Raw genomic sequence first — 12,492 nt, forward strand, 5'->3', positions numbered from 1 at the left:
GGCTATTATTACCTGCCTGGCCCTTTATAGAGCAATTTGTCATCCCCGCTCTGGCAGATGAGGTGTCCTAAAAGGATGGTCAGAACTGAGATGAGACAGTCCAGTCTGCATCACGGGTATTTTATGATTCGGACAAGAGTGCATACGAGCGTCATTCGCCAGAGAGCACGGGGGCTTCCGGGAGGTTGTGTGCATGGGCTGTTAGAGGGTAACGGCAACCCAGGAATGCAGGAATGCAGAGGAAACGGCACAGTCCAGATCAAGGGACTGATGGGCTATAAACAAAGTCTGGAGAGATGGAGATGAGGGAAGGGTGAACTATGAGTTTGGGGGCCTCTTAATTACACAGATAAGATGGAGCAACTGAGAAGGCAACCTACGGATGTGAGGTAAAGGATGATGATAAAATTGTTAGGGTATGTCAAGTCAGACATGGTAACAATGTCACTGTTCAATACTTATTGCGAAGAAAATGTCATTAGAGAGATAGTTTTAGAGGAAATATAATTGACTACTTTGTGTTTCATAGGATGTCTGCTAAATATTTAACTCTTAATTTCAAACTGTAGTCAGAAAAAAATACACTTAGTTTCTTGTAACTGTAAATCATAACAACCTCTTCACGGTAAAAAATGATACGCAAAAGAGCAAAAGAAAAATCCTGGGTATAAAATGAGTATAGGATAAAATTATCTGCTGTCCAATGATAACCCATCTGAGTGGTTTGTAAATAAGAAAAAACAAGAATTTCAACTGTATTCCTTACAGTCACATGGTGGAAACAAGCGACGAGCCATAAACCCATGAATGGATAAACAAACATGCTCTGTATGGACACAATAGAATATCACTCAGTCATAATGAGAAATGAAATTCTGATACAGGATAGATACAACACGAATACATCTTGAAAGCATGTGAATGAAAGAAATTTGGCACAAAAGGCCAAATAGTGTATGAGGGGGTTCAAAAAGTTCATGGAAATTTTTCATTAGCCTTCACTTTCATTTTTCCAAGACCTTGCTAAAGATCCCTCATATGCACTATCTAAACTCGGCAAATGTATGAAAACTAAAGTTCGTTAGTGAGTGTGCGTGGAGTGCGGGGCGGGCGAGAGCACGGACGCACAGTGCAGTGCGTGTTTAAGTGATTCTGAGTTTCGGTTAAAGGTGATGGGAATTGTGGACACAGAGTGGTGGTGGCTGTTTCTGAAGCTGCTGCTAGGTGCCTTCAAATCAGTCCCAACTCACGGTGACCCTGTGCGCAACAGACGTCCTATGCCATCCTAACAATTGCGGTCCTGTTGGAATCCCTGTCAATTCACCTACTCAAGGGTCTGCTTTTCACTGCCCTTCTACTTGACCAAGCATGACGTCCTTCTCCAGTGACTGAACTCCCCAGAATTCGTGTCCAAAATACATGAGACAGAGACTTGCCTTCTGCACCTCTAAGGAGCATCATGGCTGTACTTCTCCCAAGACAGATGTGTTTGTTCTTCTGGCTGTCCATGATACTTTCAGTATTCATTGCCAGCGGGATAATTCACACGCCTCCATCCCTCTGTGGTCTTCCTTATTCAATGCCCAACGTTCACACGCATATACGGCAAGTGAAAATACCCTGGCTTGGGTCACCTTAGTACTCAGAGTGACATCCTTACTCTTCAATATTTTAAAGAGGTCTGGGCAGCAGGTTACCCTAATATAATACATTGCTTGATTTCTTGACTGCTGCATCCACGACCACTGACTGTGAATCAAAACAAGAAGAAACCCTTGGCCATTTCAATCTCCTCTCTGCTTATCATGATATCTGTCACATATTGGCTCGGTTGTGAAGATTTGGCTTTCTTTACACTGAGCTGCAGTCCATGATGCACATTATAGGGAACATATTGTCTGAGCTATATACATAAAACGGTGGAAATGAAAAATGTTTTATTATACATATTTTACCAAAATGCTGAAAGAAAATTAGTACAAATTAACCTTTTACCAATGGTTGAAATATTAATTGGAGAACAGAGAGTTTCTTCGGTAAATGGTGCAGGCAAAACTGGATTTCCACTTACACAAGAAAGAAACAAGGCCCAAACCTCACCCCATAGAGACAAGAGAACACAAGATGGATCAAGGACCTACAGGTAAATCCAAGAAGTTTAATGTTCATCGGTGAGGAAGTAGAGACAAGCTTTAGGGCCCTAGTACAGGACATAAACACACTACCAAACATAGCAAAACACACACACACACACACACACGACAAAACAGATGACTGAGACACTGCAAAAACAAGACTATGTACATCAAAAGACATCATAAACAGAGTAAAAAGAACCTGCAAACTGGGCAAAAAAACTTTTGGACATGGAACTAATCTAGAAAATCTATAGTGAACGATAACATTTCAATAAGAAAAAGACAAATTATCCAATTAAAAAATTGGCAGAGGATGTGAGCAGGCAGTTCACTAAAGATGACGCCTGGGAGGCCAAGAAGCATGTGAAGAAATAAATGCTCACGATCACTACTGACCTGCGAGGTGCACATCAGAACAATGCTCAGATACTATCTCATCCCAGCATAAATAGCAAAGTTTCATAAACAGAAACTGACAAATGCTAGAGAGGGTCCTGAGAAAGTGAAGCCCTCATACACGGCAGGGGTGGGCTTTAAAAATGTGCAACTGCAGGGGAAAGCAATATGGCGCTCCCTGAAACAACTGGGAACAGAAATAAATACCTTATGACCCAACAACCCCTCTGCTGGGTATGTGGCCGAAAGAAAGAAGAGCCAAAGCATGAACAGACAGGTGCATCCGCATGTGCATCCCAGCACTGTCCACAACAGCAGAATGACAGGAACAACCTAAATGTCTGGCAGTGGATGCATGGACAAAGTGTGGTACATATCCACAACAGAAGCCCCTCATGGCATGGATGGATACAGAACATTACATTGAGTAAAGTCAGTCACAAAAGTACTGGATGAACTCAGTGCTAGAAAGGAAAAACCAAGATCAAGGTTTTCATAACAACAACAAACAAACTCTGATGTTTCCAGGGGGTGGGGAAAGTGAATCGATATTCTAGAGAGTAGACAGCTGTCAACTCGGATGACGGAGGAGTCAGTATTCTACAAGCTGGAGAAGAAACATCAACGGGGTGGTAGGGCAAGCTACTGGGGGAAGGGGTGATAAATAGTTTAGGTTGTTGAATAAAAAACTGATTATCTGAATGTACACCCCCACCTCATTCAAATTAAAAATTGAAAAGATTATATACATAATGAACCAGCTCTGGGAACTGAATGTCCTACTACAACATATAACAGTAATAATAAAGACTGTCCCTGAAAACTAAACAAAAACCTGCAGTTGGTGAAAAAAGACTGGAAAGTTACAACAAAAAAACTTTTTCTATCATGGAATTGCACCAGCCTACTTTTCTAAGCTGTCTTATGAGAATTTTGTTGGAAAACCTCACCCCATCTTACCCTACAGCCCTGGTCTTTGCCCTTCAGATTTATTTTTGTTCCCGAAACTCAAAGCACATTTGAAAGGAAGGCTCCCTGAGTCCTTCGTGAATGTTGAAAGTGCTGTTTGAGGTGATGCCAATCAGTCTTGCATCTTTGAACGAGGATGGAGAGATGAAATAAATTATCAAGGGCTCATGAGGGATGGGGGAGCGGGGAGGGAGGGGGAAAAAAAAGAGGACCTGATGCAAAGGGCTTAAGTGGAGAGCAAATGCTTTGAAAATGACTAGGGCAAAGAATGTACAGATGTGCTTTATACAAATGATGTATGTATATGTATGGATTGTGATAAGAGTTGCATGAGCCCCTAATAAAATGTTAAAAAAAAAAGAAAGAAAGAAAATACCACCTTCAGAGGGGTACAGACTTTTACGGAGAATCTATCAAGACACAGTAGCTCGACATTTTGATGTTTTTGCGTAGTAAAGGTTTCCCTGGTTTTGTGGCAACACTTTTAGCCTCACCTTCGCACTTTCAGAGGTTATCTTTACACGTGCTCTCTGTTACAGCGCTGCCCTGACTCACGGGAAGTGGCCGACGCTATCACTCACAGAGCACCATGCTCCACACAGCTAGAGCGAAAGGTCTAGGGTAAACAAAGGCTAAACTGGGCACAGATGTCGATGAACTAAGATACTGCCAGCGGCTCAGTTACTAGTCCTAACGAACGGTTCCAACTACAGACTTGTTAAAGATGAAGCAGCTCAGTGAATGGCAGAATGGGAGGATCTTCTTCCCAGGCTTCTGCAGGGTGTAGCTTGCTTGACTCTAGCAAACCCCTGGGGAGAAAGCCCCACTTTAATTTCAGGGACCTTACTCCACAACTAGCAACTAGTTACTTAGACTATAGAATGTAATCTTCTGATCTTAAGAAGTCAGGATAAATAGACAAAAGGGTATTTCCTTTTGGTCAGCTACAAAAAATATTGGGAATTTTGGATTCTTGTCTGTGTTAAGCAATTGCAATGTCTGTGACTTTTATGAGTCATACATATTATTTCAGCTATCACCAGAAAAAGAAAAATATTCTCCCTGCCCCTGTTTAATTAAAAGAATTTCAGTCAAGGCTTTTTGGTGTGGCTTCTAGTTCTTTAAACCAAAAGTATACAACTTACTAGTTTATTGCCAAGTTCTTGAAAACCAACATTATTCATTTCTTATATTTTTAAAGCTTGCTTAAAACAACATTTAACAAAGAAAATACATGTGAAAATTAAGTAAAGCCTTACTTAATAAGTGACTTTGTGAGTTCATTTCCTTCCACAGTACAGGAGCCATGGAAAACTTGATTGATTTTTGATTCCTTAGAGTGAACATCATCTTTTGGAAGACGAGAATACATCACATCTAGCATCTTAAAATAGGCCAACTTCTTAGTAATTTGAGTATCAAAAGCGGGTTCATTTATCTAAGAAAAGGTAACAAATAATTATTGTTGGTGTACAAAACATGATATCTCTATTAACTCCCAATAAAATTGTTTTGAGGAAAAACCATAATACGCATTTAATATTCAATGCTATTTACACACAAAATAATTTTAACCATTAAAACATGTAAAATCACTTGAATCAAAGGTAGGCTATTATCCGGAGTCAAAGATAGATAGAAGCATTGATCTGCAATGTTGGGGAAATTAGCAGCTGGAAAAACACACAGTGTCCAAACACTAAGCCTACACTAGGGGAATGCACCAGAAGGTAAGTCAAAAAGCATTGCGACTCTGCCTCCAAGACGTACATGCAGGGTTCCCAACAAAAGGTGTTTACATGTCTCTGCAGCCGGTGGATCAGTTCTCTCAGAAATACAGTGAGAACAGACTTGTTAGTGACTTCAAAAAAGATCTAATCAAAACAGCAGCTTTTAGGCAGATCTTACTTAAAAGATGAAAATTAAAAAAAACAAAAAACTGGGCTGCCATAGTCATTGCTGAATCATAGCGACCCCCTGTGGGTTTCTGAGACTAATTATTTGCAGGAGTAGAAAGCCTAGTCTTTCCCCCACAGAGCTGTTGGTGGTTTCGAACTGCCAACCATGTGGATTGCAGGCCAACAGTTGGTGAAAAATTCAACAGAATGAAAAGAAAAAAAAAGTCAACTATTTTGAAGTCTATGTTATATTAATAATGTACCACTTGAAGGGGTCAATAGTTACCCAAAGGTTTATGTGATAAACTGAATATGGTTTCCCCCAAAGATATCCACGTCCTAAAGCCTATGAATGATACATCATATGGCAGCGAAAGACTTTCCAAGTGTGATTAAGGATCTTGAGTTACAGAAATTATCCTGGATTATCCAGGTGGGCCCTAAATCCAGCCACATGTAACAAGCTAATAAGAGGGAGAGCGATGAATATTAGAAAGACAGGAAAGGAGGAGGGAATGTGTCCGTGGGGACAAGACTGGAATGACTCAGCCACAAGCTAAGGGATGCTAGCAACCACCAGAAGCTTCCGAGTCAGGCAGAATGAATTCTCCTTGAGAGGCTCCTAACAAACGTAGCCCTGACAACACTGCGACTTTAGCAGAGGAAACCTGATCTCAGACTTCTGGTCTCTTGGACTAGGAGAGAAGAAGTTGGTTTTAATCCACCTATAGTCAATTTTTTTATAGTCACTCTTTAAAGCCACCTCAAGAAGTTTATACAGATGCCAGAAGATATACAAGGTGGTAGCCAAAAAAAAAAAAAAAACAACCCAGGAATTGGGGTAGGCTGAGCAAAGCTTTCTTAGTATGCATTTTTCCCACTAAGCAAGCATTGAGCAACTCGCAACTCTGAGTTAGTGCACTCAGTGCCAGCACCTGGGAAGGTTCTCTCCGGTCACAGTGAATTTTTTCATAAAAGCTGTTTTGCTAGAACCTTGTTTTTTTGTGACGGCTGGTTTAAGAGAACAGTAAGTGTAAGGGTGTAAAATTTTGTTTTGTGCCAGGAAAAATGCCACGGAAACTGTTGTGATGTTGAACACACAGTACAAGGACAGCGCTGTGGAAAAACTCAAGTGTATCAGTGATTTTCTCACTTCAAAAGAGTGAACTGTTGATTGATGAAAAACCTCACTCTGGACTTCCATCAACTTTCTGAATGTTTGGAAATGACGACTCGTAGTGCATTTGGAGTTCATTCTACCAGGTCAGACTGTTAATAAAGCTTCCTATTTAGAAGTTGTGAAAGATTGTGTAGCAGTTTGTGACCAAAAAGCCTGACTTGTGGCAGACGAGGGACTGGTTTTGCCACAATGGCAATGCACCTGCTCACACAGCCATAGCACTGCACCAGTTTTGGGCAAAAAAACCCAGCTGCCTCTCTTGCCCCACACCCCTTACTCACCTGACCTCACTCCATGTGACTTCTTTTTGTTTCCACAAATCAAAAGGGACAAGAAAGGACAGCAATTTCATGACACAGAAGAGGTGAAGAAAAAAGCAAGGGAGATGCTGTCAGCCATTTAAACAGATGAGTTTGAAAACTGTTTCCAAGAACAGAATCTCAGATCTGATCAATGTATTAAGTATAATAGAGAGTACTTTGAAGGTGATACAGTTGCTGTGTAAAAAATTTTTAATACATTTGCTTTGAAAAAATCCCTTTGGGGGTATCCCCTTGTATATTGTTACCAAAATGCACAGGTAATGAGCAATGAAGATTCTAACACATACAAGATTTAATGACATTAGTCAAGAACATTTGCCCTTTCTTATTAATAGATAATTTAAAAGATATGTGATACCTTTATAAACCTGGACTTCAATACTCCAATGGCGTCCACGACAATTTTGCTAAAAAATTCTCTCAAAGCGCTGAGAGAACAGTGCCACAGGAGGGTGAGGAGAGAACGGTCTACAAATGACTGGCGAGTGGTATTAGAAAGGAGGTCATCCCTCCCAAACATTGAGTACACACTGTCCAGAAGAGTGACTTGTGTGATACATGAACTCCTAAGGAAAAAGAAAAATTGCGTGAATATCCATTCTTGGAACAAGTAAGTCATGCATGCCTACTGTATGACACAGTCAACTCTGGCAGTTATCAATGACAAAAATAAGCTTGAAGAGTAGATACAATTTTATGAAATATAAAATTTTATATATCATCTACAACTTTTTGTTTATCCACAGAAATCTTCGCACTAAATTCAGATATTAGGAAGATATCTAAATATCTAGATATCCAGGTACTAAAATTCAGGAGTTAAGATTTTTAAATTCTAGACTCTTTAAAGTAATGAACCATCATTCCCATTTCTTATGAAGAGAAAAACCTATTTGACCCGTTATTTTTTTAATTGGTAAATAAGACATATGAATGCTATCTATAAGATTTGCTCTATGAATCTACAAATTAGGAAGGCAGATTTACCTTACTTATAATAAGGCTAGGGAAAAAATAGCTTATGATCAGGAATTCCATTCCTAGGTATACACCCAAAAGATATCAAAGCAGTGACATAAACAGACGCGCACACCTTTGTTCAAGGCTGCATTATTCACAAGAGCAAAACCATGGAAACAACTTTAGGGTCCATCAACAGATAAATGAGTAAACAAATTGTAATACACACAAACGATGGACTACTGTGCACAGAATCGTGAGGAGTGTGCAAAAAATAGCAGAGATCTGGAGGACATCATGTTGAATGAAAAAATCAATTGCAAAAAAACAAATATTGCATGAAATCGATCAATCACAAAAGCATAACCATTAACAAAAACATCAAAGATAGGTAAGCCTGTAGAAAGCAAAGTTCTTTGACGGTTACAGGCATTGAGTTGGGTGGGAAAGGACATCATTTCATAAATATTGGATCTTTGCTATTTCGGGAGATGGGAAAGGCAATACCAAAGACAAGTGGCGTCTGTCCAACTTAACGACAGTCAGTGAAGACACCGGGAAGCACACGGGAAAGGAGGTATACAATTTTGACACATGCTACAACATATATAATTTGGCGACGATATTAATAACAACCAAAAATACGTGTGTGTGGTTCTATAGGTCGATACCTATGCATGTGTGTGTATAGAATGGCATGTGTCAGTAAATGCACTTGCACGTGCAGGTTTATCTATAGGCATATGCATGTAGGTTCTTAGTGTGCTGCACAGCCATTCAGAGTCACACATACAGCACGTGAGGCACAGTTACAGAGACTTTGTAGACATTCCCAAACAACTCACAGAATGGCTTTACTCCATTAGAAAGATAGTGCTCTACATCCTAGTTTGGCGAGGGGCACCCCGGGTTAGCACCTATGCGGAGCCATCTAAGACACAACTATTAGTCTCCATTCATCTGGAGCAAAAGAGACTCAAAGGAGAAACGAGTCCGCTGGACTAACAGCGCACACAGGCCAGGCTCCTCCTTCGCACCTGAAATCACAACGAGATGGCGCCGAGCTACCATTCCTGACTGTCCTGCCAGGAATGAAATAGAGACCCAGATAGAGTGTGAGAAAAATATAGAACAAAATTGAAATTCCTTTAAGAGGTCAGGTTTCACGGACCATTAGAGGCTAGAGGAACCCGTGAGACTACTGCCTTATTCTATTTTTAAATAGTACGTGAAAAAAAACCCACACACCAAACATTACGTCCTGAGAGGAAGAGTTGCGTGCACGTGAACTCAATGTTCTGAGAAAGCGACGAGAACTTCCCCTGGAAGGAACGCGGGGCTACTGGAGGCCAAAGCAGGCGGCCTTACCTCATCGCAATCTTCGTGAAAGCCGACTGAAATGATTCTTCCATGGCGTGTTGCTGCTCCCGACAAAGAATTTCTGTCAGCAGTTGCAACAGTACAGGACTTTTAGATAATTCCAACGCATCTAGAAACTGGCAAAACACAAAGTAATTTTAGAACAATTGTTAGAAAAAAATAACTTGGGGGTTAGGTGTTTCATTCTAGCAGTTTTAAATAGAGAAGAAGTTCACAGAAAAGTTAACAAATGCTACATATTTTATCATTCTATGCATATATCTGATGTAATAATATTCATCAAATATTTCAGTTGTAATTATCTTTAGAGTTTTACAGGTGCTTTTCCCTTTAAATTTTGTCAAGAACTCCTCTTAATCCTGAAATTCCATGATACTATGCACTCACTAGGGACCCTTCCATTCTGGAGACTTGCACGGTAGAGAATCTTCTATATTTATAGCCTTACTCTCCTACCTGCCCTTCATGATCTGTCTGTTCCACCTTCTAACCATAGCCTCAATTTTATCTTCCATTCCCGGTCTTTGCTTTTAAATATTTAATATCCAAGAGCTTTTTTTGTTTAGTCTCATTGCTCTCATTGCAGAGACCTGTTTGATATCATAGCTTCTGAGAGCAGTGGTGAGCCCTGATCACAGTGTTTTAATAACATTTCTTTGTAATTTCTTACACTACTGTAAGCTCCTTGGGAACAATGTCATAGTTATATTTGAGTATCCAGACGTTAGCTTAGTACTCACTACATCGTATGACAGACCCTCACACGCCCCTACTTGTTATCCTTCTCACAGCTACCCCCCACTGGTCAAATATCCGAATTTTAGTTATATTACCTGATCAACCAGCATGAAACCAACAGTTCTAGTCTTGTTCATAGCTGTGTGTGACCAGTGAGGTATGAGCAAATAAATATGTGCGACTTCTGAGTTGTCATAAAAGCGGTATGTTTTTTACTATCCCTCCCTCCCTCTAATTGCCTGAAAGTAAATAAAGTGGCTGGAAATAGAAAAATAATATGAACGAGTTGGGTGAGAAGAACAAAGCAAAAAGATAAAGGAGACTGGGGCGTGGTCCCTGTTGACTGTGGAGCTGTCTTGGGCTAGCATCTAGAATGATACCAGAGAGCAAAACCACATACTATCTATTTAAGCTACTAGTATTTAGGAATCTTCAACTGTAAATTAGATAATATAGGTTAAACTCACCAAATACTTCTCAATCACTATATTATTACATTTTAGGAACTAAATCCTATTGATATTATATTTTATTATTAATTTCTTTAGCATTATGTTTCATAACTTACATGGATAAGAAGGCTTCAAATAGTTTGTGGGGAAACCCCACCATCTTTTACTTCCATGTTTCATGATCTTTCTGAAGCCCATACATATTCAATGTTAATGTATAAAATATTTCACAATTACAAAACAGGACAGGGTGAACTAGTTTACAAGACAAATAGTTCCTCATCTCCCCCAAGACCAGAACTAGCTGTTGCTCACTGCACATACTGACCATCCTATCAGGACCACAAAGATGGTCCCTGGCCGAACAGGAGACAAAGGTACAACACAATCTCAAATTCATAAAACAAACAAAAGCAGATCTACTAGAAAGGTTGACCTTCTGGAAGGCTTGAGACTAAAGCACTCTCCAAGAAAACCTGCATAAGATTCTCTTCGATCCTTGAACTGAAACTAACACTTGAAGTCACTTTGTACCTCGATGACAAAATGACTATCGTCCTTAAGTAATATGCTCCTTTAAAAACCACCTATATCCCCCCCACCTCCCACTATAACCCCAGTTCTACCTTACAAACCCGGCTAGACCAGAGCATGTACACGGGTACGGATAAGAGCTCTCGACACATGGAAGCCAGGACAGATAACCCCTCAGGAACAGTAATGGGAGAAGTGATACCATGAGGTAAGGATAGGGTTCGGGTGAGATACAGGGAACCAATCACAGTGATCGACATACATCTCCTCTCATCCAGGGTGATGGATAACAGAAACACGGGTGAAGGGAAACAGCAGACAGTGTAAGATAAGAAAATATTTATAATTTATTGAGGGTTCATGAGGGGGGATTGTGGGGGAGGGAGGGGAAAAATGAGCTGATACCAAGGGTTCAAGTAGAAAGAAAATGTTTTGAGAATGATGATGGTAACATATGTACAAATGCGCTTCAGACAGGGAATGTATGGATTGTTATAAGCTATAAGAACCCCCATTGATTCAAAAAGCTCCCAAAAAACACCAAAATCACCTATAGGAGACCAACAGTAAACAGTTAAAGAAAAAAGATGAACATGGAAGGGGTCGGGGAAATCAAATCAATGGAAACAAAGCAATTCGAAGGAAAACGAGGATGTTGACATACTATGAAGGAGGCAATCAGTGACACTGAACAACTTGTATGGAGACGTTAGAGACCCGGATCCTACTCTACTACTACGTCAGTCTACACTACATGCCCCACACTATGTTCTTAAGGGCGGGAGAAACGAACTTCAAAGGTTTCAGATATGCAGCTGCCTATACAAATGCGAATTAAATGGCATCCAGAACGTTCTCTTTTTCTGATCCTGGATCTTTCACTTACTTCTTTTTTACCACAAACTGTAGCACAAGCAAAACGAAACAAAACAAAAAAAAAAACCCAATGTTTTCACTTTACTCGGTGCCATTAAGAACTAACCTTTTTCATGCAGTCCACATAATTATTATACCTCAGTGTTCCCTGGGGAAATTCATCAGACGTCATAGGGAAATTAGAAACCACAAATCTTTCCAGAGCACGCTTCAGGTCCTGAAGGCTTCCTCCAGTAAGATTTGTGAAGAATGGAAGAATAGCGATGGCTTGGCCCTGTGGAATAACACTGACATGTGACAGTGCACTGATTGTGGTTCCTGAGCTTCCGTAGTAATGGACACAGGCCTGGTTCCTAAAGACTGCAAATAAAGCACACTGCGAGCAACGAATAACTTTTAGAGGACCTCAAAGCTCAACGTGATTTTGTTTTACATGTATCTTTATGAATATATATATATATATTTCATCACAATAAAGTTAAATAACAAAACAAAAACCTGATACACCTGTGTAACCAGCTTTTTTCCCAGCCCATGGGGCGCTCAGTCAGTTGAAGGGGCTCTGTAAATGTAAACTAATAGGCCACTGCAGGCTGATTGGTCAATGCTTTGGTCCTATAGAAATCAGGTGTATATAAAATAAATGGG

At 40.1% G+C, this 12,492-nt stretch overlaps 1 protein-coding gene across 1 annotated transcript in view; it reads right to left on the bottom strand.

Moving 5' to 3' along the window:
• PRKDC (protein kinase, DNA-activated, catalytic subunit) overlaps window positions 1-12,492 on the bottom strand; it is a 208,396-nt gene that overhangs the window by 115,548 nt on the left and 80,356 nt on the right. The window contains exons 39-42 of the mRNA XM_075549648.1: window positions 11,951-12,118; window positions 9,233-9,360; window positions 7,263-7,470; window positions 4,763-4,941 (exon numbers count right to left, since the gene is read on the bottom strand). Of these exons, the coding sequence (XP_075405763.1) occupies window positions 4,763-4,941; window positions 7,263-7,470; window positions 9,233-9,360; window positions 11,951-12,118 (683 nt within the window). The remainder of the gene's footprint in view (window positions 1-4,762; window positions 4,942-7,262; window positions 7,471-9,232; window positions 9,361-11,950; window positions 12,119-12,492) is intronic.

This window comes from Tenrec ecaudatus, chromosome 5, assembly GCF_050624435.1.
Source record: "Tenrec ecaudatus isolate mTenEca1 chromosome 5, mTenEca1.hap1, whole genome shotgun sequence".
Lineage (NCBI taxonomy): Eukaryota > Metazoa > Chordata > Mammalia > Afrosoricida > Tenrecidae > Tenrec > Tenrec ecaudatus.